A 27,204-nucleotide genomic window follows, 5' to 3' on the forward strand; every position below is an offset into this window, starting at 1 on the left:
ATTAAAATGAACGTGAACTGTGACATTATTTCTCAAACTGTCCGTTATAAACATCCATCAGAATTTATGGGACAGACGTCCTGGTTCAGTTTGAATCTACTGTACAACAACTGGCTAAGACGTTGGCTTCTTTACAACCAATTCATCCACTGGCACAAAATTGTAGTGCAGCAGACCTTCACTGTTTCCAATCTATGTTGTAAATGTAGCAATACTTCACTGGATAACAACTTTGACCTGCTGGTGGCACTAGAGGAAAAGTCAGGGGGCCTCCAAAGTCAGTAGGCTTCATCCTGTGACGACATTTTATCTCTGTGCCAAATTTCATACCAATCATGTGACAGATGCTGACAACGGACACAATCATTTTCCCATTCTCCTTCATTTTGTCTTCCACATAAGTTTGCCTCACCCTAGCAAAGATCCTCTATACTAAAGATACAAAGACATTTCAAGCAACGTCAATGGTATGAAACGGTACACACTTCCTGTCTCCTAAAGGGGCATGGCCTCCTTTGAACATGTAGTGAACATTGTGTGGATGGATGAAAAGTTATATTTGAATAATTTATTAATATGTTCTTTTGCTAACATTAGATATTTACACAGCTAAAAGACATTTTTAGCATCACGGAAATTAGTTTTGTAAGGGCGTTCACGAACGTTAGCCAACGTTAGCTTCTCTGTGTTGCCAGATCTCGCGAGAGTTTGTTCCTGAGACAGAAACAGGTCTCAAACAAAGTTGATTTTCTCCTGATGTGTCCGTCATTTTAGTGTCAGAATGTTCTGAAGATATGTGGCTTGTGAAAAATGGGTCCAATATATACTTTGGTGACTATGGGGCGAAAGTATCGCTCATAATCTGTGTTCATGTTCACTTCTCCTGTTGGAATCAATACACTCAGGACCTGCCGCTAGTCTCCTAAAGAGACATGGCCGTGGTGGAGCCCACGTGACACAAACACAGGAAACACACAGTTCGGGTGTCTCGGTTCTAAACAGTCTCTGACCCTAGTATCAGTAAAAACTTGCCAAAATGAACCACATGCACAATATTTGCATCAATGTTATATAATCATACAGAGAGAAATCTACTGCAGAACTTTTTTTTTAACCCACAGTAGCAATAACCTCTCTCTCTTGTTACTGTTGCTATCACACTTTCAGTTCAACTGTAGAATATAAATCAAGGTCAGATGAGGAACTACTGAAATGCATTCTGGAAAAAGAATATAATCACACACCCATGCAGAGGTGGGTGGCTGAGGGGAGGAACAGAGGTTGTGTGCAGTTGTTTTTTGTTCTATACTCCTGAACATTGGATCTGAAATTAAACAATGACTATGTTGTTAAAGTGCTGACTTTTCAGCTTTAAATGTAGTCCAAATTTAATGAACCGTGACACGGTAGCCCTTTTTCATACCTTTTAAACACCTGCAATAAATGACACAAGTGGAAACAAGTTGTGAAGCTTGTTGGCAAACATTTGCTTATTTGCACATACGGCAGATACAGAGAAATACTATCATTCATTTGGAGTCACGTTTGTGTCCACCTGATGAATGTAAGTCCATGTAATGCCAACATGGACGCGTACACACGTGTAATCAACATTTCAACCTCACAGCACAATGAAAAAAATCACTAGGGCTGGGTACTGAATTCGTCCATAGTTAGTGTCAAAAAATGCCTTGTCATTCAATACCAAATTTCAATGCCTAAGGAGCAAATGTCATCAGCGTCAGAGAGCCAATAAGCACGCAGCATGCTTCTACTAAGATCTAAAAATGTTTGTGATTGGCTGTCTAACACATTGTAGAGACAGGCAGGGAAAACTACGTTACGCACAGAGACAAAGATTTTCACTCACGTTGTAGGAGCTGAAAAATAAATAAAAATATTTTTGCCATAATGTAATTTCTTTTTGTTAGAATGGATTTTATAAAATAAGTAATCGTTCAGGAACCGGTATCAAAGTCACGGTATTGGCAGTCTATATACACAGAATTCCACTTCCGTGATTGCTTGGGTGCTGCAGGAAATTCCGCCGGATGCATGTCTTCTCGCTGATGTCAGTTTCCTTCCGCTTTCTTTGTGTTGGAATTTTAATGACTATGGTTAACTGCTCCTCAGATCTCTGCAGGGTAAATCCAGACAGCTAGCTAGACTATCTGTCCAATTTGAGTTTTCTGTCGCATGACTAAAACAAATTTTGAAAGTACACATGTTGCATCAAAACAAGTTCCTTCCCGAGGCTATTTTGCAGCGGCTCCGTGCAGAGCTTAGCGCCGCCCATGACGATTGGGATTGGTTTAAGGAAATGTCCATAAACCAGAGCACGGTTTTTCTCCCATCCTGGAATGCTGTGTGGACTAGCCAGACCCTCCTCCGCAGCGCCTTGAAGGATGGTCTGGCAAAGCAAGACTACAGTATTGGTACCGGTACTGGTTAACACTTTTTTTTTTTAAACAATACCCACCCCTAACATCACTGTCCTAACACTTTCTAACAACACTGTAGATTCCAGGAGGGAAAAATGTGGATACTTTATCCTAAAATAACTCCCTGAAATCTTGATTTGAAGCTATTGGACAGTGAAAGAGGACAGATTTAGATTCAATGTGCGTTAACGTCCTTGTTGATGATATTACAAATAAGGAGGGATAGAAAACCATTGTCATGAATAAGCACAAAGTCAGTTCCCATGGCCTGCAGAACCTCGTGTTGTTGCTTATTCATATGGTTTGAAGAGCTGCTTAAGACAAAGTGTCAAAGACGGTGATTATTTTCTCATCAGGATCAAGCTTCTCTCAGCAGCCCAGGATTTGGACCTGCTCTCACTGATTGTTGTGTCTATGAGGCTTTCAAGGCTGCCTGCTGCAATTCTACCAAAAATCATTTTCAAAAGGCGCTTTTACTTTAAATGGCAGAGGGAGAGGAGGAAGCAGCGGCCCCCATTACTGCCCCCTTTTGTTGTTGGGAGATGGGGGAGGTTGGCCTTGAGCTGGAGCTTCACAATGGATGTTTGTCTGAACTCATAAAGCAAAAGATATTTCATCCTTTGTGTGGGTAAACAACTGCATCAATGTGAATGTATGCCTCCAGTACTTTGAGCCCATGGACACAAACAGGAACGGTGTATGATGGATCTTATGTAGACATGACAGCTCACCAAATTGGATTTTAAACTAAACCTTCTGTGAACTCAAAAATATTTCACATTCTAGTCATGAATTTACTGCGGATGAAAATTGCATACAACTTTAAATGCCTTTTTTTTTTTTACAAAGCAAAATGTATCTAGGATGAGAGGATTGACATAAATCTGCGACAAGTACGGAGCTTGAGGTGTGACATGTTTAGCCTAGCTTAGCATAAAGATAGGAAACAAATGGAACCAGCTAGCCTGGCTCTGTTCAAAGTAAACAAAATACACCTCCCAACAACTCTAAACCTCACTTATTTACACAATGCACTGTGTCTCATTTAAGCTAAACAGAAATGTCAAAGCGACAATTTCTGGTTTCAGGCAGAGCTTTATGTTCAAAAGGTTCAGAAATCCACCTACCAACATGTCTAAAGCTCTAATTTTTAATAAATAAGTTGTTTTGTTTTATACTGCCTAACAGAAATGTCCAAACTATAATTTGTGGATTTCCTGGTAACCTCACGGTGATGACAAGACTGTGTAGCTGTGTCTGAAATCCCTCCCTGTTAACTATATAGTGAACTATATTGTTTTTTAGGGATAGACCCAGGGCCGATAATCGGTCTATCCCTAAAAAATGGCCGATAATCGGTCCGTTTTTTGGCAGTTTGCATATTATCTGTATCGCCGTTTCATTTGCCTGATAACCGATAAAGTTAATGAATTAAAAAGTGTTCTACTTTGTCTCGGCTACAGCTCTGTGTCTGATTCTCTGCTTCGGTTTCACTCACCACTGAGTCTGACTCAATGTCCCGCCCACAACACTCTCTGACTCTCTGTTAGGGCCCTGACACACCAACCAGACGGGCCGACCGTCGGCAGAAAAGCCAGTCGGACTGATCAGTCGGGTCCCCGAGGTCCAAAAAATGCCTCAGAACACACTGAGGCGACGCCGACTTGAGAGTACGCTCTGCGCGAAACGTAATACGTCTCCATAGCAGCAGGCGGCGCTGCTCTGTATTGTTTCCATTAACAGTCTGATTATTTCCCAGAAAATGAAAACCGGCGGCTGATTGGACGAACGCGTCACGTGGTTCTTTTTTCTCCGTAAATTCAAAGACAGACTGTCATGGCAGCTTGTTCAGAATACGATCTCATGTTGTACCAAAATAGTTCACCGAAACGTGTTTCTGAAAACATTTTAAGCGAGAAATAGGCCGTGCAGTTGCTGAATCTGTCTTCATTTCAGATTGACAAAGGTCAGTTTAAAAGATTTTCGTCAGATTTTGAGCGGCTCATCCGCTCCCCATTTCCGGGTGAGTCCCGACTGCCCTGTCCCCGACTGAACATATCGGGTCGGCCCAAATGAAGGCCGACGGCTCCTCGGACGGCCGACGGCACGGGACACACCGAACAGACTCGAGTCACGGACCGCGCCAGACGGCCCGACGCCCGATTATCGGGCTGGTGTGTCTTCTCTCTTACTGGGTATTATGTTTCTAATTTATAAAAAAATTGCTTAAAGCATTTAAACAAAGTTTTGTGTTGGAGTTTGTAACATTCCAAAATCTTAATTAGTGAATGGTGAATAGTGTGTCCATGACATGTAGACCTACTTTACTTTCTGCTAACAATCCCACAATGCAAAGCGCCACATTTATAGATGCATAAAGTGACGATGAACCATGAGTGCCCGACATCTCAATTTACTGCTACAAATCAAACTTCTGAGTCCCTATAATAGGGAGCAGTGAATGACTGAACAACAGAGTGATTTCAGACACAGCTTGGAAAGTCACTGTTGGTATCTGTTTTCCCTCCAATATTTATGCTAGGCTAGGCTAATTGTTTCCTGCTGCAAATACATGAGATTTATATCAACCTTGGCAAATAAGCATATATCCCTAAATGTTTTCTTTAAGAGAAACAAAGCGGATATATGGTATGCAAATATAGGCACATAAAAAGACTAGTGTGTGTGAATGTGTGTGCATTAATGTATACAGTATGTGCAATGAGTGTTTGTCTGGCTTTTGTGCAGCCGTGCTTGACTATACAACAGAACAATTGTTCTCTGTGTGGCTTTGATCTAATGAGAGAGAGAGAGAGATAGATAGATGAATGGAGGTGGGGAGGTACGAGAGGTTGTTCAGGGAGGCAGAGAGATGGATTTACATTTAGATCAAACTGATAGTGAACCAGCTACTACAAGAACAAAATGTAGTTCCGCTTGAGCAAAGAGCTTACGATAGAAAATTGAACCATGTGGTTTTGAAGAGTGATACAAGTACTATTTTTAGAGTTAATTACAGTTATTGGCTTCTCGTTCACACTAAATTAGAGCACCAGCTTGTTGATAAAATATGAATATGAAAATATCTGTATGTACAGCTATGCAGCTAGCCTTTAGACCGCAGTTGGCCTTTGAGGTTTTTCAATCATAGTCATTCCAAATATGACAGGAAGAGAAAATGAATTAGTGCATTAATAAGGACACTGGATTCACAAAGGTATAGCCATCAAGTTACAGATATTGTCCGTCATACCAGCAAGACACAAAGTAATTAATTTAGTACTTGTACTAGTGAGTACAAGTAGAAACCTAAAATACGGTTAGCCCAACAGTAACAGTTACTTAGAATTATGGCTCAATCTGAACCATACAATTAATGTGTCATAAAGCCAAATCAATGAGCTTTAAAAAGAGGCTTAAAAGCTCCATAGAGCTGCAAAGTTGGCACAAAATCTCTATGGGTTTGAACCTATGACCACCTAGTCTCGCACTGCCAGACCTTCCTCCACAGCGCAGCGGAGGTGGAAGGTCTAGCTAGTCCACACATCATTCCGTGATGGGAGAAAAACATGCTCTGGTTCATTGCCATTTCTTTAAACCAATCGCAATCGTCAGGGACGGAGCTAAGCGCTGCACGGAGCCACGTTACACAAATAGCCTCGGGAAGGAACTTGTTTTGGTGGAACGTGTGTACGTTCAAAAGTAGTTTTAGTCGTGTAACAGAAAACTTGGATTGGACAGTCAAGCTAGCTGTCTGGATTTACCCTGCAGAGATATGAGGAGCAGTTAACCATAGTCCTCATAAATCCACCAGAGTTTAAAATTCCAACACAAAGAAAGCGGAAGGCAACAGACATCCAGCCAAAAAGAGGTGCATCCGGCAGAATTTCTGGCGGCACTGGAGCTATCCCGGAAGTTGAACATCGTGGATATAGACTAACGACCACCTAACATGAAGTCAACTCCAATCACAGTGGAATCGTTCTTTAACTCCAATCTTAGTACCTGTGAGACAAATTCAGGAGCTCCTGGTTGAGGGTTAAATGGCCTCCTGTGCACCGCAGCAGGAGGACATATGAAAACACTATTAACAGGTTCTCAGAGCAGACTTAAAGGTAATATAAACTAGTAATCCTCATGCAGCCGGTGAGTCGGTTGTTTTGATTCAGTCGGAGGGCTTATGTGTTCGTTATCACCTTGAGCAGATGGCCGAGCAGTAAGTAGAAATCCACAAAAGCATCATCACACATGCACGTTAAGCATAAGCACATCCAACACAAGACTAAATACACATACACATGTACACACACACACAAACATATTTCCATACATGTATGTGCACATAAATACAAATAAACTACACATACACAACCACACACATTATGCTTCACAGTATTGTATAGGCCACACACATACACAATTCATAAACTCACATTTGCACAAAGATTTTACTCAGCACATGCAGTCACACATTTCTTCAGATTCAGATACCAACAGCAACCTACGCAGCTACACACATTCCCACCCACACACCAAAACGTATATAGGCCACACATAGTTACTGTACATCCACTCCCACATAAATAGCAGCAATGCAGCCAAACAACTTCCCACACCTTCATGCTCTATTCTAAATACACTCTCACGAGAAATGTTTGCCGTATTGGTTCAGCCCTCTCTCTCATCATGCACTCCCCCTCTTTCCTCACCTTCCATTTCCTCTTCCTCCTCCTGTCCTGCGTTTCCTCCCCGTCTCAATCATCGGTTATTGATCTGTCTCCAGGGAGGAGAAATTAGCCTTTCTCCTTCCTTTATTTATAGACATACAGTAGGGCAGATCTCAGGAAGAGTCACAACCTGAGATGGAGTCGAAGCACAGTAGACACAATAGACAATAGACAAGAAGCAGACAAACTCAGACTAAAAAGACATACAGTATTAAGAGGAGAAAAAAGACATCACATAAAACAAATACAAATAAGAAGCAAAAATGCTGTAAAAACTATCCAATTTATCAATAAATATTCACCTTGTTCCATAACAGCTGCTTGACCTGTCTTTTAAAAATCCCTCGTGATGATAGGAGTTTTGTAGCAGTAGGCAAACTATTCCATACCTTGATACCAGTGTAAAAGAAAGAATTTTTAATTAATTATTAGCTCTAGGAACTATGCAGGAGCAGATGCTGACCCTAGTATTATGACTATGCTGCGTGTGGACCATGGTTACATTAGAACATAAATATTTGGGGGCATAACCACTAACAATGTTAAACATATGATTCAGCTTAAGTTGTTCTACTCTTCGGCATGTTATATTCTGTGGATCAGAGAGGGTCCCCTCAACATCACAGACTTGTGTCCTATCTGTTAGGTAAGAAGTGAACCATATGAGTGCTGAGTTACTAAACCCCATGCACTGTAATTTAGAAATCAAAATATTGTGGTTCACAGTATCGAATGCTTTTTGCAGGTCAAGTAGTAGCATACCAACATAATTCTCTTGATCAAAATTCTGACGCACATAGTTGAAGAGGTGAATGAGACAGGTGTCGGTAGAATATGCAGCTCTAAAACCAGACTGGAGCTCATATAATAGATCATGCCTGATGAGATACTCCTCCACCTGTTCATATACAAGATGCTCAAAAATCTTTGATATAGTTGACAGAATTGATACTGGCCTATAATTCCCAACATCAGCTCTGCTATTTTTCTTAAAAAGAGGGACCACCCTGGCATTCTTCATATCGTTTGGGAAAGCACCCTGACTCATGGACAGATTTATAACATGGGTAAGAATATCATATATAACCCCAGCACTATCCCTAAGAAACCTGGAGGGGATAAGGTCCAAGCCAGTGGCCTTATTCACTGACAGGGTGGAAAGGCTCGCTCTTACTTTATCCTCTGAGACAGGACTAATTGCAAATGCATCTGCAGATACATTTTTGCTTCTATAAAAGGAGATAACAAACGTTTTGCCATATTTATCTGAAGCACCAGGCAATTTACTGACCAGACTGGCAGCAACAGTTGTAAAGTAATGGTTAAAATGGCAGGCAATCAGCCGCTTATAGACACACATCTCATCTTCAATAATAAGCCCTGCTTTTAATCAGTATAAAATTCGGACTTAGCTTGCTGTACCTTGTAACTAACTTGATTTCTAAGATAAGCATAAGAGTTATAGTCAGCTGTGAGTTTAGACTTTTTTTAAACTTTATGAAACATCTATTACATTGTCTAATCAGATCAACGATTTCAGATGTCATTCAACATGTACTTCTATGCTTAATTCTTGTTTCCCTTATTGGAGCGACTTCATCAAGAGCAGCTATGAAACGCTGCTTGAACAAATCCCAAGCCTTATCAACATCATTACATTCGAGCACATCAGACCAGTCTCTCTCAGATAGCCTTTGATTGAATACCTCAGCAGAGTACAGTTTGGTAAATCTGTATTTGATGGAACAATGCTCATCTATTGGCTGAGATTTCATTTTCTTGCATGTGCAAAAAAACTGCATTATGTTTTTAATATTATGTTTATAACTGCACTAAAAGCCACATCCAACACACCTGATTGACTTATCATTCCACAGTCCGATACCAAAATTAAGTCAAGTCAGTGATTTGATAAAAGAGTAGAATAAAAGAGGGAGCCTGTAAAGTAATGAACCTGCCAATGTTCGGCTGTGCAACCAGTTCAATTCAATTCAATTCAATTTTATTTATAGTATCAAATCATAACAAGAGTTATCTCGAGACACTTTACAGATAGAGTAGGTCTAGACCAAACTCTGTACTTTACGAAGCCCCAACTATTACAGTGGTTGCCTCAAGAGCAAGCATTAGCAGTAGCTATTGCGACAGTGGCAAGGAAAACAGTGTTAGGAAGAAACCTCGGACAGACCCAGACTCTTGGTAGGCGGTGTCTGACGGCACCAGTTGGGGGAGTGGTGAATGGTGGCAATAATAGTCATAATAAAGATAGTGAAACAGTGATCACAATGGTAGTCATAGTAGTTCATGTCATAGTAGGGTACAGCAGGGCGTTACGGGGTGTAGTGTGGCACAGCAGCCTGGGTGGACGCGGTTGGACGCGGCAGGACGCAGTCGGACACTGCGGGGAAACGCAGAGCGTAGCAGGGTGTAGTAGGTCCATAGCGTCAGCTGCACCCAGGACCCCGGTGTAGGTGCCACCCAATTCCAAGGCGATGTTCTGGGTGAAGAAGAAGCAAAGGGACTCCGGGGAGAAAACTCCCCAGAGCTAGGTTAGTAACAGGCATTTCTGGGACTAAGATGCACACAAAAGGAGACAAGTGAAAAGAGAGAAGAGGGAGCAGCTCATTGTGTCCTTGGAAGGAGCTTCCCACAGCAGTCTAGAGTTATAATAGCATAACTAAGAGAGGCAGGCTGACACATGAACACGACCAGACTGATGTGCAAATGTCGTTTCCACGTTTTTGCATTTTGACTTAAATTTAAAAGTTAAATGTAGCTTCAGCGGTTGAGGAACGACGGTCCTTGAGTCTGCGAGGCTCTAACAATCCATCGTATAATTTAAAAAATGCATGAAGGTCAACCTGAAAATAAGGCTGGTTTTGAAATCTTTGATCGGCTGACCTTCTGGAGACAAAAGGGTGTTCAGCTGACAGGTTGTGCCAGCTTGAAAACACACACATAACCAATGGGTGTGTTCAGACATGGCCCCTCCGTCTCTCCCTTGCAACCTCTGTCTTTTTCTTAGAAGGGCACATCAATCTGTTAAGCCTGAGCAGACTGATTGAGAATGTCAAACACTGTTATAATCACAGTCACGGAGATTTAGTAGATACTAGGGATCAGATGACAGCGTTTGATGGCTTAAATAATTACCCAGCTGCGGAGGGAAACACGACTGTCTGTTGCATGATGAAAAGAGTAGACCTGACTTATGGCTTATGCTACCCTTCCATCATGATGTCTTTCCAACACCTTACAAACAAGGAGCTCTGCTTTCAAAGTAATACAGATTGACAAATCCTTTTTCATTGCTAAAGTCCATCACTCCTAACCCTATCGCCAGACAAGAAGGTCAATATTGGATTCTGCAAAACACTGGATTGCATTTAATGGCAAAACATTTTTATGGGGTTATAGTTATGGGGCGGCCTCTAGCTCACCCAGTAAGAGCATTCACCCCATGTTGGCTTGTCCCCCATCTCTCTCCTCCTTTCATGTCTATCCACTGTCACTACACAATAAAGGGAAAAGCCCCCCCAAAAAAATTAACTAAGTTCTGATTAATGGACAATTTGTGAAGTTTTCAACCTTGTGCATTTGGGCCGAACATTGTACTCGCCACAGCCAGTGTCAGGGAAACAAGGACTCACGCAAACTAACATTATTCAACCCATTTCGAATGTTGTCAGCAGGGTGCGATTTGTCAGGGGGGACGCATGGGATTTCCCGCCTTCTGGTCTACATATCTCTGCTGAATTATTTTCATCCCTGGTGGGGACCAATGTATCCCCCCCTCAAAGTGATCAATGCTACTTCACCAATAGACCATATTGTCAATAGAAGTATTTTAAACTAAGTAAAGCACTGTAAAGTGAACAGTCTATAGTGCGATAGAACGATCAAATCTGAACAGCAGCTGCTAGATGGGATTAGCTCCGTGACGCCGGCTACAGAGCTCCGTCGTATCAGCGGCAGTTAGTAGATGTGTTTAGCCACCAATAAGTGACTGCCGAAGTGAACAGTCAATGGCTGGCTGAGTAGTACTATCCATGGTATTAGAAGGGGTATTTGATTCTTGAATATTTTGTTTTGTTGGGCATGACCAAAAACATCCCCCCCTCTGTTTTTTTTTTAACAAATCGCACCCTGGTTATTAGCGTTTTAAACGGCCGTTATCAGTTGTCATCACTACCATTATAATGTTTCAGACGGGGCAAACTGTGAAACCTTTTAAACATGTGGTTGACATTGTGGATTGAAACAAAATTACTTGGTTAGGTTTAGGAAAAGATCATGGTTTGGGTAAAATAAGCATGTTTGTAGCGTAACTTAAGCTACGTATGTAAGCTAAGTACGTTAAGTACTTGGCGTAGTAAATCAACGTGTCGACTTTTGGTTTTACGGGTAAAAGTCCTGTGTTTGTATGACACATCCTTCACCTTCCCGTGAAGGTAAAGGTACTTTATTGTCACATACATTCACGTAGCGAAATTCATTCTCTGCATTTAACCCATCCCTCAAGGGAGCAGTGGCATTTACATTTACGGCACCCGGCAACCAACTCCAGATCTGAGCCAGTGCCTTGATCAACGGCACTGACTAGAGCACCTAGTACATGTTTTTTGATGGTGGGGGAAACCGGAGCAGCCGGAGGAAACCCACGCAAACACGGGGAGAACATACAAACTCCACACAGAAAGGCCCGGAATTAACTGGATTCGAACCCAGAACCTTCTTGCTGTGAGGCCACAGTGCTAACCATTGGGGGGATGTGTTTATTTGTGCATTAGAACATAACAGCCGTGAAACCAATCAGAAAATAACATTTTATTCCTCTGATTCACGGCTTTGTTCGGTGCTCCCTCTACTCATTCACTCTCTAGCTCACTTGACAATGTTCACGATTTAACTTCACCAAGACTTAAATCTTACGATAATATCAAACACGTTTCATTTTGTTGGAACCTCAAGACGAGAAAACGACTCTGACTGAGTTTTATGACCATCTTAAAACGATTGAGAAGACAGGAGCACACCACAACTCTAGCAAGACTCATGATTTAATTCCGATATTGGACATTTTGTGCGACAGTGGAATCGCTTGAAAAGTCGTTTGGTGTAAGGTCGGCATTAGGATTACTGGGCTGCCTTGTGTTTTGCCCATCAGGACTTGCACCAGACCTCCACCCTTTACATCATGTGTGGTGAACACACACATAGGCCTGTTACAATTATTACATAATTGTCTAATTGTCAATTTTTTTACATAAATCGCAGATGCTTATTAGCTAAGGTCTTAAGAGGTATGACTGTTGATGGTAATTGTTGATTTTGTTTACACATGCAAAACTATAATAATATAACACTTGACCCTATACACGTTCCTAACACTAAGAATAAAGAGATGTTTACTTCATAAGCTGTGTACCTGTGCTACTACATTATTTGGGTCACATAACAGTGATATAACCAAAAGATGTATCCTAGAATTCAAAAACCTTTACTTTAATAAAAAAAGTAATAAATAAGTATTTTTATATTTGACAGAAAGAGACAATTATATTGTTAATTGCAATTATTTCTGAGACAATTAATTGTACAGACACACACACGCACAGAAGCAGCCCTACGCTGCTCATTCAGGCATCACTCAACAGAGCTGTAGGGAGTCACCCTTCAATGCAGACAGTGACTGCTCACCTGAGACCATGTTTGCCTCAAAAGACCCCCCTAAGATCAGAGTCCTCCTGATAACACTGCAGCTGGGGTCACTGAGGCGTACAACCCTCTCATCTTCCTAAATAACACTTTTATTCAGTGCTTCAGTATTAAATTAAACTGTCAGGAAACAAAATGAAAAGGAAAACAGTATCTGAAAACACATGCTGGAACGATAGTGTAGCACTCCAGCACATCAAAGTAAACCGACTATATGTCACCATCCTGAGGCTGCAGCGAGGACACACACTCCCTTTGTCTAAATGTTTAAACAGTAAGAGGAAACCCAAGAGCAGATCCTGGATTCTCTGGGGGGGGGGGAGGAGATCTCTAAGTCTGCTCAAGCCTCAAGGAATCACCCAGGAGGAGATGGAGGAAGCTGCTGGACAAAAGGAGTCTGGGCTGGGGGGGGTCCATCCTCTGGGGATTGTAGCTCAGACACAGATAAGCAGTGAGAGACTGGATGGATTTGAGATTATTGTTATCAGCAAAACATTGCAATTAATAATATAATTGACGGCATTAGTCCAACTAATCCGTTTCCTCTTTTATATCCATAAAAAAAATGAATAAATCTAGAGCTGCAAAAATTAATCAGTGTTTCCCATACATACTTGGGCGCACCGCCCAGGTAGATTGAGACCCGCCCAGGTAGATAAAATACGGATTAAATTTGTTTGATTTCGATTAATAGGTTTGAGTAATTTTTTTTTTAAAGGACGTCGTCTTGGGCCTTGGGAAAAACTTCTGACATTTTATAGACCAAACAACTGATCTAGAAAATAATCAACAGATTTATTGACAATGAAAATAATCGTTAGTTGGAGCCCTAAATGAATTCTTTAATCTCTATGTTGGCGTTTGGCCGTCATGATAAAGTGCTGGTGGTCATTTGCTGGAAGGTTACTGGTGAGTGGGGTGTAGCACCATTGTGAGGGAAGCAATGAATATATATCTTCTTCTCTTGAAACAAAAATCAAAACAACAATCATCAACAGCATCCATCAAGGTAATTAACTTGTGCAGGTTACAGTGAAGCTGCTCAGTGAAGTGTGACGTGTGGTTGCACTGAGAGGCACACATTAATGTAACAGTGTTCACTAAATACTTGATTAACGATTAATTGATGTGGTTAGGGTTGAAACAAGTATGTTTATCCATTATCACATATCACAGTATTCTACAGTCAATGTTGACTTTTAGTTTCACAAGGGACAAGAACAGCGGTCTCCTGGGTGAGAGTGCTGTTTGTTTGAACCATCTATCCTCCCCGTCCTCCTTTCTCTTTTGTCACTCTTTATACCAAGTCACAATATAAGTCAGTAGAGACTAAATGGCATGAAGTGACACGTGAAAAGCAAAAAAATGCGTAGTGATAACACACAAAATGACTAAATAAATTGGCGCCATCTGGTGATACCAGGCTGGCTTAAACCAAGTTAACTTATGCAAGGCATTCCGAAATCTAATAAAATAAATATTGGCTATTCCAACACAATGTGACCAATCTAAAATAAAATAATACTCATTTAAAATGGTGCATTTAACTATGGAACTAGTGACAGACTAACGAAAAAACTATATTTTTTCAACTTCTGCTCCACTCTTTTCTGTTCAGCGCAATTGTATTGCTCCTCTCTGTGCTTAACTCCCATGGGTGCTCATTATGGAAGAGGTTTGTTTGTTTGATCTGTTCTTTCATTGCCGTTTGAACCTGAAGCATCAAACTCTCTAAGGAGCACAGTCTGTCAGCATGACTAGTTGAAACGGATGCCATTACACAGACAAACAAAAACCATTTCTTAGTGCAAGCTGCCATTATATGAACATGCTGAACTGCTGCTGAGTGTAGGAAGGAAAATAATAATATCTGCATCGAACTGGTGCTGCAGCATCTTTGCTCCTGCTGCAGCGGGACAATCAGACAAAAAACAATCAGTTGTGCCTCAGTGCCTTAAGTACAATTAACTGCTATAATTAGTTTCCATTTAAAGAGGTTGATTTTGTATAAATATACAAGGAGAACATTTAGTTCCAACAGTAAATAACTTTAAGGCAGTAAATAACTTTAAGGCTTTGGTAGTGATGCGCTGCTGCGACTGTAAAAACAGATGTAACAGACAATAAAGACAAAAATATGCAACCCATAAAGCAGAAAGTCTAATATCATTGCATTGGGGGAAATGTTTTATCATTCAGTGATGACACTCTGAATCTAGTCTCGCATTGCCAGATCTATCTCCACAGCGTTGTGGAGTAAGGTCTGGCTCCTCCACAGATACAATCCAGCAAAGGAGAAAAAAAATGCTCTGTGTTGTTTGCATTTCTTTAAAGCAATCACAATCGTCTTGGGCGGTGCTAAGTTTCGGTCGCAGTGACGGTGGCTCTGCAAATAGTCTCAGGAAGGAACATGTTTTGGTGGAACATTTGCATCCCGCAAAAGAAAACGCCACGTACAATATTAAATGACGTAAACTGTTCACACAATACAGTAACGTGAGCTCTTACCAGTGTATCGCTGTGTGTACTTCGTCCACAACAATCCCACCAATCGCTCCCAAAACGTCCCAGTTAGAGAGGAAAATGCCGTAAACGTATTCTTTGTAAATCTTTACAATCATTCCCAGAAAAAAAACAAGCAGGCCTGCCTTGTTACAAGATCAACATATTCTCCCAAACTTGACATTTTAAGCGTGTAGCTTGCTAGCTCAAAGTTTGTTGTTTTCCCAATGAGAATGGAGTAAGACAACAGCAACACACAGACGGGGGAGGCCATTATCCTGGAAATGAACAGTCGTGAAGCTTTGTTGGTTTTTCTCTCAGATGAGTGGTGATGTGTGATGTTTACGACTGTAGTGTATAGAACCTCAATACTTTTTTCGTACCGGCTAAAATGTGCACCTCGCAATAACTGTCAAGTACCAAAAGCTGATTTTGAATGTGTGGTTGGATATGTAATGTTTATTTATTCTTTGACCAGATTGTTCCTGATTTAAGTCACATTTTTAGCCAATATTTCACATTGTTGCATGTCGCTTCCCCACGTCAAACTGTTCAATAAATATATATGCATAAAATGATACCCACCAAAGCAAGGTTTAGTCTCCAGTTGTGAAATTTTGTTACATATTTATTCTCCTTATTATCTACCTAAGATCTTCTTCTTTGTCAGTCTATTGGTTCATGGTTATAAAAAGAAAATGAGAAGCTTGAAATTGTGTAGGATTTAGTGGCATCTAGCAGTGAGTTTGAAGATTATAACCAACTGAATACCCCTCAACTCGTCCTTTCCAAGCATGTAGTAGAACCTACAGTGGCCTTCAGGTAATGCAAAAAATGTGATAGGCCCTCTCTAGAGCTCGCGTTTGGTTCGTCTGTTCTGGGCTACTGTAGAAACATGGCGGGCTCCATCAAAGAAGAGCTAGGGTACGTCTCAGGTCTTTGAATTGTATCCATGTTTCCTTTACTTGCTTCCCTTCCTCGCGTCACAGTCCGTCCCACCGATGAAGCATGGGAGAGATGCGAGGAAATCATGCAAGGAGAGAGGAAACGAAGAGATGTGTTTAAGAGGGATGAAACGTCCTGTGAATTTGTCAGCTGTATGGGCGGAGTTAGCAATGGCTTTCAGCTGCACGGCTTCCGGGAAGACTGCGCTCGTCTATCCTCGCTCATAGCTCCTTAGTGATCCATCCTCGATCCTTGATTCTCGAGGCAGAAATAATAGCTTTGAAACGGCCTTCACGACTTCCGGTTCAAGCAAGGAGATATGAAATATGAGACTTGGGAAGCAGCCCTGCTCCCTATATAAAAAGGGCTCATTCTAAGCTAACAAAAACACAATGATTCCTAGTTTCAGGTGATTTTACACTAACGAAAACATAATTATCAATGTTGTATTCCATTTCTGCCATTTGATCCCCCTAAATCTTACACACTGCTCCTTTAAAGATCTGAGGGTGGATTTTCATGTGGCTCAAAATGTAAGCTGAATTTATGTTGTGAAGCCAATTTTAATTTTTTTATATGTTTCTGCAGAAACAATGCTGCTCCCAGCGAGTGTTGCGATTGGCCTGCTGTGCCTGTGTCATGCCGGCGGTGCGTGGGGTTTTGCACGTCTGCTGGACGATGTGGAGCTACGCTCGGCTTTCTCGGTTGCACGCACCAACAGCATGGAGGGCGGGCCCAAGATGACTGTGACCTTTGACGCCGTTTATGTCAACATCGGCGGGGATTTTGACCCCAAGGCCGGCTTGTTCCGCTGCCGTATCACCGGGGCTTACTACTTCTCCTTCACAGTGGGAAAGTTTCCGCACAAAGACCTGTCAGTGATGCTGATGAAGAACAGGAACGAGGTGCAGGCCATTGTGTACGAGGAAAACGCTGGGGAGGAGAGGAAGGTAGGTTTCCCACCTCTGAATCACCGCTCATACTCACTAGACAACCCATTCTCACGGCAGTTCGTGAAATGTTCGCGTAATTCAATCTATTGATTCGTGTACACGGACACGTTTATCTCGTTTTTTCCGTGATGCTCAACAGTTTTTTAAACTAATGTATTTCAATGGCAAGCATCTTTCGTGATCACAGCACGATTCTTTCTGCCAGTCGGGCTGCAGCAGAGAAGCTGTATACAGCTTTGCTATTATTGGTATTTTTAGCCCAATAACCGCTGTTTTAATCAACATTTATTCACGAGATAATATCATGGTTTATATGCATTTCTTTTAATGTTATTATTTCAATCTTATTGCCAGGGAAGCTGGATTGCTTTGTTGTTTGATATTTTTGAAACTATAACGCTACATTAGTTTAAAAACGTGCTGAGCATCACGAAAAAAAAAACGAGATAAACGTGTCCGTGTACACAAATCAATAGATTAAATTACGTGAACATTTCACGAACTGCCGTGAGACTGGGTTGCACTACAGCACTAAATGTGGATTAATCCGCCGCTGAAAATAGTCTAGTACTATTTTATTACCAGCTGTTTTAGGAAATTACCTGACCTGTTTTAAAGAATGAAACTATATTTGTGAGCTGTTTTTAAAGATTTGCCAGATTCAGGGTAGGGAAGTCAGAAAGTATTTGTTGACTATAGAAAAATATAGAATAATGACATTGTTGTACTTTAAAAAAAAAAAAAAACTGCCTCTTCTTTGTTTGTTGGGCAAGGGCTGTGTTTCCCACAACATTTGATTTTATTTTAGCTGACCGGGAGCGGGACTAGTTAAACTGATATGCTGGTTCGAGGTCCACTGTAACAAGCGCTAACGTGAGCTATTGTCAGCTATCGTAGCTAAAGTACGCCTCTATATAAAAATAACAGCAGAGAGAAACGGACTTGTGGTTTGGGAGTGAACTTGTAAAAGCCAGGGCAAGGAAGAGCTAGGCGAATCAATCTGCCACATGCAGCTCTACGATTAAATACAATTTTAACCATTTTAAATAGTGAAACAATAGCTAAGTTTCCATCCACTTGTCAATCGAATTATCTGAAGTTCGGTAAAAAAAACTCATGTGAATAAAGCTGGTGAAAGTGTGTTTCCATCCAACGGCTTTAAAGCGAATAAAAACCTGTGCGTAATGACATCACATGCTGTTTTGTGATCAAATTGGTATATCGAATTGATTTTAGACATTTTAAGGTGTTTCCATTCATTTTCGCACTGAATCGCACAACATTCAAGCTAACTTTTGCGAACAAAGTTTTGCTAGACAAAATGGATCGCGCCATCTACCAACAAATGATCAATATTGCACAAGTTGTAATAGTGCTTATGTGCCAGCTGATAGCGACATATCAAGCTACAATAAGAAAACGACGCTATCAACACATTGCTGTGATGATGCAGATGCAGATGCAGGTAAATGCCCGACGACAACGGAGGCGGCCTGTGGTGTGGGAACGACAGCGCTCCAAACTGTTCTGGGAGATCGTGGTTCAGAGACACTTCACGGAAACCCTTTGGTTGAAGCATTTTCGGATGACCAAGACAACATTTGACCTGTTGTGTAATTTTTTTGGCCCGTCCCTTTTCCCAGATGTCGCAAGCTATCGCCCTCCGGTTCCAACCGAGAAGCGTATCGCCATTGTGCTCTACAAACTGGCTACATGCGCAGAGTACAGAGTGGTAGGCGAAACGTTTGGAATCAGCAAAACCACCGTGCACCGGTGTGTTTACGCCGTGTGCAATGCCATATGAACGAAGATGATGCAAAGGTATATACTGGAGTGGATAAGGGGTATGATATCTCGCTGCGTAACTCCAGAGCGCACCTTGTGCCACAGGTGTATGGCGCAATAGACGGGACTCACGTCCCGATTAGACCCCCTGCTGAAGGCTACAGGGATTTTGTCAATAGAAAGGGCTGGCCATCAATCGTACTACAGGCTGTGGTAGACGATCGTTGCATCATAAGGGACATTTGTGTCGGCACTCCCGGTAGTGCGTCTCCTTGTTCGTCCACTTACATCTGTCTTTGTTGACACCCGCCATGTGTGCAAACAGAGCGGAAATACTGGGTGGAAATGAACTAAAACTTCTTCTTCTTTGTTTTGTGGCGGGTTGCAACCATAAAATGACCTAAAACTTAATCGCAATTCATTATTTATTCGGCAAATAACGTTTCCATCAGCGTTTATCGCATAAGCTGTATATCGATCAAGATAAAATCCGATGCGACCGAACGTATTTCATTTGAGTCGATATTCATGAAATTCAATTGAATTTTACTGTTTCCATAAAGCATTTTTCATTCGATATCACTTAATTCGGATAAAAACGTGTGGATGGAAACATAGCTTATGTGGCGGTCAATGTTGATATTGGGGCAGGCCGCCAACGCAGACTTTAAGCAAACCATATGGTTCATTCCAGTGGGGTCTGAGTCCCTTTGGAGTGTTCACATATATACAAATGATTCTGATTAATAGGTCCGAGTTCTTTTGGAGGGCTGAAACGGACCAAGTGTAAAAACGCCCTTTTTAGGTATCAAGATGCTGGTAGGTGTAATTGTAAACTTTGAATCGCTATCTTAGCCGCTACCCCCTGCTTCCAGATTTTGTGCTAAGCTGAGATAACCCTAGCTCCGGCTGAGCCAGAGGTAATGTGGATGAGGAAATGTTGAAAAAGGTCTTTTAATGATGTCAAAGCTCTTCAACTGTGTCACAGTGCAACGTGGCTCTTATCACAGAGATTGTGTTTGTGTTTTGGGTGGGGAGTGAAAGCCGAACAGAGGGGATTACACACCGAAATCCCCTGAATGAAACGCTGCGTGAGGTAGATGATCGGATTATGTTTGGTGTCCATGTAAAAACAGACTCTTTGGATATTAAAGCCTGCTTCAATCCTCAGGTGCAGAGCCAGAGTGTCATGCTGCAGCTGGAGTTCGGTGATACCGTCTGGCTCCGTCTCCATGGTGACCCTCGCTACGCGCTCTACAGCAACACCGGACACTACACCACCTTCAACGGCTACCTCGTCTACCCCGACACCTACGGCTTCCAGACACACCACCACCAACATCATCCTGCCTCTAACTCCCAGCAGCCCCGGCAAGACAACACCCCACAGTTGAATAGCAACCAGGACACAGAGCACGTCAGGTCTGGAACGAGAGACACCTTGGTGGCGGAAGAGGAGAAGGAGTTGCAACATAGGGATGAAGAGGAGGATGAGGATGACGAAGAGGACGATCAGAGATCTGCCTTCTCGGTGGGGCGCACCCAGAGCATCGTGGGAGTCAACCAAGTGGGCATGCCGCAGCACCAGCCGGTCGGCTTCGACACGGCGTTCGTCAACATCGGAGAAGACTTTAACGTGACGGAGGGGGTGTTCACTTGCCGCGTTCCCGGCGCCTACTACTTCTCCTTCAACGTGGGCAAGCTGCCGCAGAAGACGCTGTCCGTCAAGCTGATGAAGAACCACCTGGAGGTGCAGGCAATGATCTACGACGACAGCCAGGGCGAGAAAGCTCTGCAGAGTCAGAGCTTAATGCTGTCGCTAAAAACCGGCGACACCATCTGGCTCTACTCGCACCAGAAAGATGGTTTCGGGGCCTATAGCAACCACGCCAAGTACATCACCTTCACTGGCTTCCTGGTTTATCAGGACTTCCCTAACACCACCACCAGCAGCAGCAGCCAATCACATGCAGAGAAGAAACCCTAGCTGCAGCACATGAGCTAGAGACTGAACGTTGTGGGAGGAATTCATGCAGAGTGGAAAAAGTTTCCGTTCACGAAAGGTTTGTGGGTTGTGTGCAGAGTGGAGAATACTCGTGGTCGTCTATGACGCTTCCTCTTCATATGAATTCCTTTCGCAAAAGTCACAGGGACCTTGGACTGAGTGTAGAGCTTAAATGAAAATCTTGTCAATTTCCAGCTAATGGAACCTTGAATAGCAGTAATGTGAACTCTAATTGAATATTTCACTCTATAATGGAAACTCAAGTCATTACCAGCCGAACTCTCGTTTAAGTTAGAAGTATTGTACTTCCATGTCATTGAAATTCACAGCAGAACTATCCTGTGTCCACTCTCAGTACTTAGTGATTTAAGTATTTTATATTTAAATGATTAATAGTGGGTTCAAAAGTTGACACATTCTCTGGTGGAAGAAAGTTAGTTCCAGCATCTCCCTTAAGATGAAAACAAAATGGCAATTCAGTCCGATTATCAGGCTCAAAGAATATGGTGATTAAATGAATTTGATGCACATTGTATGCTCTATAATAATGTAAACTATAATTGAATTAGTAGCAGAGGGGTTTGCTCGTCCTACATACTGTACATGAAGGTGAGGAGGTCACAGTTTTTATTCTGAAGTGAAATATTACTGCATCTGTTATCCTCGTCAAAGACTAAATGTTTCTGCTCGTATGTAAAAAGTCACTTTACTTTCTTTATGTCTTTAGAGGCATGTTAAACTGGTATGAACAGTGCGTCTTGTGTCAAAATAAGTCTCTCTTTTTTTATTTTGGAGTGTTTCTCGCTCAGATACTCAGCCACAGCGGTAGCAGAGGGCAACAGGACGAAACAGTTTAGGAGAAGACTGCATATCCATCCCGTACCAACTGTTGACCACATGCTACCTCTGGGCCTGCGGGGATCTGGACCATAATTTGATTTCTAATTCTAGCAGCAGTTTAATTCATTTCTTCAGATGGCAACCACTGTGGGGAAAATTGAACAGCTTCTCCCAGGCCACTGTAATATGCATGTCTGTTGAATTTCACGCTGCCGGGAGAAAGATGATGCTGTTCAAATTGTAATGAACCTTGACTTTATGAAATCACCTTCTCTGTTGGAGAGGCACCATGTGGAGTGATACTTTGCTGTGATTGAACGTTTACTTTTTTTTTTTTTTTTTTTTTAATAACAGTTAACTGGAGGGGAATTTCTGAGAAGTGAAGTTGTGTTATAAACTATGGTCTGAATACACCAGACCATTTCACTTCATGAAAACTTGTTTCAAACGAATATATTAAAAAAGAAGTATTAACTCAGCAAGGGAGAGCACTAACTGCAGTTTCGTGAATTTAATTGATTTCTGCTGCCAACTCAATACAATAAAAGTAAAAAGAGTTTTGTGTTCTGTGCTCAAGGCATTGAAAAACGACATTTAAAGATACACTTATTAATATTTTTCTGTCAACAATAGACCTAAGTCTCACCACATCAACTTTCCAGCCAAAAAAATGACCAAATCACCAAATGATAGACACAGTTTGAGACTGGCTGGTGAACATAGTGGAGTATTTAGCAGACACGCATTCAGACCAGTGTACTTCAACAAATATCTCAAATAAAAACACCATAGAGACAGAGTGCCTTTAAGTCCTGCCCCCACCGGAGGGAAATCAACTCTCCGCTCTCTATTGACTTGTATTGCGTGACGGTGCCTCCTCGTCATTGCCGTCTGCTAGCGAACAGAAAAATGCTTAAAAGCTGCTGTGTGATGATATGCACAACCAGCAGGGTAAAGAACCCAAAACATAAGTTATTATAAGCTGCTGAACCGAAAAACTGAGTTTTTATAAAGACAAAAGTAACATGAGGAATCAGCAGGGAGAACGGGAAGACACTAAGCTAACATTATGGTCAGCGTTACTATGAAGCAAGCATTTTGTTACCTAGTCAGATATCCAAATTTCAGTTTTAGGCTAACTATATTTATGTATGTTAAGCTAAAACATTTTGACAGTATGTGACTCGTGTTACAGTGGAATGTGGATAAATCAGAAAGCTATGCAGCATTATGTTTGCCTTAACTTGCTAACACAATAGCTAACATTAGCTTACTAACAGCTAACTTGTCCTCTCTGGTAGACAAAGGTTGCTAAAATAATCCTGTGACATGCTTAAATCTAATGGTTTTTGCTAGCTACAGGCACTTTGTTTGCTGCATTTTGTGGCGCCGATTGTTTTCCCCTCCGGTGGACGTGGCTTTCAGAGTATGATGCGATGCGCTCCGTCTTTATCAAGATAAATTGAAGGTGTGACCACAATGTGCAGTCAGAGTGGTAAAAATCTGAATTTTCTTCCAAGTCTTAACCGAGTCACATCTCTTTTGCACCAGGGAAAGTGGCTTCACATCTCCTCTGAAAACTAATAAGAGACTTCGCACTCTCCCCAGGCCTCTCTTCACTCTACACCGTTACTAATCGACAATTTCCTGTCCTGTATGGCTGCACTGACTTCTAAGAAAGTGACACAATTTTGGACAATGAGATGATAATTTCCTTTTCATAGTAAGAAATTATACTGTGAGTTTGCCTCATTTCAGATAATAATGTATTCTGTCACAGTCTGACCCGTAGTGGTTTCTCTATTTCAGCCTCAGTGAGAGTTCAGCGCACAGAGGTGGACCTATGATTGCTTCAGTTTTACTTTAAAGGCAGACCTGACCCAGTTCAGCAAATCATGATCAGAACTCGTGGGGTGTGAAGTGACTTGAGCATAACTCATCTGAAGCACTTGTGTGATGCATGCATGTAACTGAAAAAACAAAAAATGTAAAAGATACTTTCTCGTGACTGCTGAGCAGCTTCACGGGCCCCGTCGAAGACACCCGTTAACTGTGTATTTTTATCAAGTGAATTCACTGTACAGTAACTGACAATATGTTGGATGTTTCTGGTCTGTGCTTCTTTTTTTTCCTGATAATTCTGATGGAAGATTGATCATCATGTATTAGAAACTATGTCGAGAAGACATGAGTCAAAATGTGGTTGCAAATTCTTCCAAAATAAGCAATTGTGTATTTCTCAAAAGCACAAATCTAACCATGATGGAAAAATAACTAAAAGAATAACATCTTGACCCATGTCTTGTTTTCAGTAGTCTGACTCATGTTGACTCTTTGAAATATTTTGAGTATTTCTTACATGTAAAATGAATGCTTCAATAAAAATGTTTGACAAAATAAAAAAAAACCAGGAAATGTACAGCCCGAACTCTTATTGCATCCATGATGTGAACCAGAGGTACATTTACTCAAGTACGAGTTCAAGGTGGTACTAAAGTTTTTCCATTTTATGCTACACTTCTACTCCACTGTACTTCAAAAAGGTAAATATTGTACTTTGTACTCCACTGCATTTGTCTGACAGCTTTAGTTACTTTTCATCCCCTTCCTGTCTGGTGAAAACCACTTATCTCCAGATGTGTTGATCTTGAATGTTTGTGATAAACTGAAGGATGAAGTGTTGCTTTATGTGTTGAGAATGTTCTCTTACTACTTAAGCTAAATACAGTCTTTAAAAAGCCTCATGGATCAGCTGGAAAATGCATCGTCACAAAGCTGAAAACGGCTGTTTCATCATGACACCGTGAAAAGTTGACTTTTTAGAGATACGTGGTTCTCACAGGACAGCAACGCTGCAAATGATATGATGATTTTATAGAATATGATGCATTGTTGTAGATGGAACTACCCAACAGTATATAAAAGGAGTTCAAATTAGCACAATCCTAAACATCTACAGCAGGAAAAAAGCGATCTGAATACTTCTTCCATCACTGATGTGAACTTGACTGAAAGCAGCAGCTTTCAGAGAAATGAAATCTTTTTTGATTTTAAATTGTGTGCTGCAGCACCATCTGCTGGGGGACTGCAGCATGGCAGATTTGCGTGGCAGCAAAAAGAGACTGAGAAGAAGAGAATGACATGTTGGTCACAACTAATAGATTTCAGATATCCACAATCAAAGTAAGTAAGAATCTTTGGATCCTAGTTAATATAAAATGCCCTGAAGACCAATGTTACTAGTTTTTATGTTGATAAAGGGGTTTTACATGAATGGACAATTGTTTTGTTTATTTTGCCAAAGTTGCACCAGTTTGGGACATTTTACAAGAGGATTTAGCAATATTTGAATCTTATGACAAAGGCTTATTTTTGCCACACCGCTGTTAATCTCATACAGTCACGATGACGCAGAATGGCTGAATTTTTGAGTGTTACTGTTAAACATATCATTTATAATACCTTAAGATGCTTTTTTCCAACCTTTAACGTTGATTGTTGCCTGTTCAAGTCACAATGATTATAATGTGGAGAAATTTGTAGTAAAACCAGGGGTACATCTCAAGGCCGTTATGTGATAGCTCCTCGACTCCTCGGTCCTCAGCTGAAGCGGAAGTTGTTCTGTCCCTCCTCGGTGAAGGCCGTCTCATGGCTCTTTTTTCTGCCCCGAGGATGAGCATCGAGGAGGGATCATCGAGGAGCTAATAGGCAAGGATACACGAGAGCAGCCTTCCCGGAAGCCGTGCAGCTGAAGGAGTTGCTAACTCCACCCATACAGCTGACAAATTCACGTGACTCTTCAGAGGAAAAGACGTCTCATCCCTCTAAAACTTGCTCGTTGCCTCTCTCCTCCCGTGATTTCTCCCGTGCCTTCTCGGTGGGACGGACTAAGACGCGAGGAAGGGAGGCAAGTGGAGGACTCAAGGATGCAATTTAAGCAACATTAGATGCAGCTCAGGTTTCCAGAGGCTATATTTATGACTTAATTATTGCAGGGAAAATTTTGATATGATCAAAGCATAAAATGTTTAAACAGGTAAACTTTATGGCCAAAAGCAGGGTTAGAATAATAAGTTAATAATTAATATAGACAATATTGTACTCACGCAAATAAACTTTTTTTTTTGACGATTTTTACTTAAGTAGGCTACAATTAAAATCACTTTTGTACAATGTAGATTAAAGTTGTTTTTTTTAAGTAGGTTATTTAAAAAGTACTCGTTAAAGGTGCAGTAGGTAAGACTTATAAAACTAACTTTCTGTCATATTTGCTGAAACTGACCCTATGTTGGAGTAGAACTACATGAAGCAGGTCATTTAAAAAAAAAAAATCTGGCTCCTCTGGCTCCACCTACAGCCTGTAGTGTGATTTGCAAAAATCCCTGTTCAGATGCACCAATCAGGGCCAGGGGGGAAGGGCTTAGGAGACCGTTTTGGGCTTTAGCTGAAAGGGGGGAGGGACTGAGAAGTTGCTGATGTTCAAATTTTTTGGCTAAGTCCTGGATCTTCCTAATCCTACCTACAGCACCTTTAACGTAAAACGTTACCGAGTTTTAACAAAAGAAAAAATTGTATATGATGAAGAGGTTACATGAAATACTTATTAATATAAATAACACCTTTGGGCTACAAAATTAAATGCTTTAACATGTCAACATACACACTTCCAACCACAAAGCTCTGATGTCAATACAATCTATTAATTCTGATCTACAGAGGCACTTTGGAGCCTGTTCATGCAACTGACTATCAATTTGAAATATACAACCGCCTTCTTCGGTGTAGCCTCAAAAGAATTAAACAGAGAAAGGACTAAACTCAGACAATTAGGCCTAAACAAAATGGTCAACAATAAATGACAACTGTGCACTGCGGCGGGTGCAACAAACATTGATAAAGTACAGCACTGCTACTTCTAATTGAATCAACAGCAGAATAAAACATCACCCAAGCAATAACACACAGAGGTGTATATACAACATAAACTCTGCCACAAACACACACATTAAAGCAAAAGTGCACAATGTGTGCGCGCTCACACACACACACACACACACACACACACACACACTACAACAATCACATCATTGTACTCACTTGAACGTCATCTGTGGTCGTGCACCGAGAAGTTCTCCTCAATCTGCTCCAGGTTCAACTTCTCTGCTCCTTAATTCTCAATCAAGATATAACCTGATGTAATTCTGTGTGGGATGGGCCACTATTGGCATGACACCTAAATAAAATATCTTTCATTCATATAACCAGTCCACTCTGCCGCTTTGTCCCAT

The 27,204-nt window shown here is 41.4% G+C and overlaps 1 protein-coding gene and 2 long non-coding RNA genes across 3 annotated transcripts in view; 2 read left to right on the forward strand and 1 right to left on the reverse strand.

Moving 5' to 3' along the window:
* The window catches only part of c1qtnf4 (C1q and TNF related 4), a 32,780-nt gene extending 10,407 nt beyond the window's left edge, over positions 1-22,373 (forward strand). Inside the window, exons 2-3 of the mRNA XM_031323531.2 lie at positions 16,922-17,283; positions 20,243-22,373. Of these exons, the coding sequence (XP_031179391.1) occupies positions 16,927-17,283; positions 20,243-21,058 (1,173 nt within the window). The 5' untranslated portion in view covers positions 16,922-16,926 and the 3' untranslated portion in view covers positions 21,059-22,373. The remainder of the gene's footprint in view (positions 1-16,921; positions 17,284-20,242) is intronic.
* LOC118494741 lies at positions 1-23,895 on the forward strand. The gene is made up of 4 exons (XR_004896913.1): positions 1-12; positions 8,628-8,632; positions 21,485-21,499; positions 22,672-23,895. It is a non-coding gene; the product is annotated as an uncharacterized LOC118494741 (long non-coding RNA).
* LOC118494743 overlaps positions 15,091-27,204 on the reverse strand; it is a 16,007-nt gene continuing 3,893 nt past the window's right edge. Inside the window, exon 3 of the long non-coding RNA XR_004896915.1 lies at positions 15,091-15,101. This is a non-coding gene — a long non-coding RNA (uncharacterized LOC118494743). The remainder of the gene's footprint in view (positions 15,102-27,204) is intronic.

Source organism: Sander lucioperca, chromosome 3, assembly GCF_008315115.2.
Source record: "Sander lucioperca isolate FBNREF2018 chromosome 3, SLUC_FBN_1.2, whole genome shotgun sequence".
Classification (NCBI taxonomy): Eukaryota; Metazoa; Chordata; class Actinopteri; order Perciformes; family Percidae; genus Sander; species Sander lucioperca.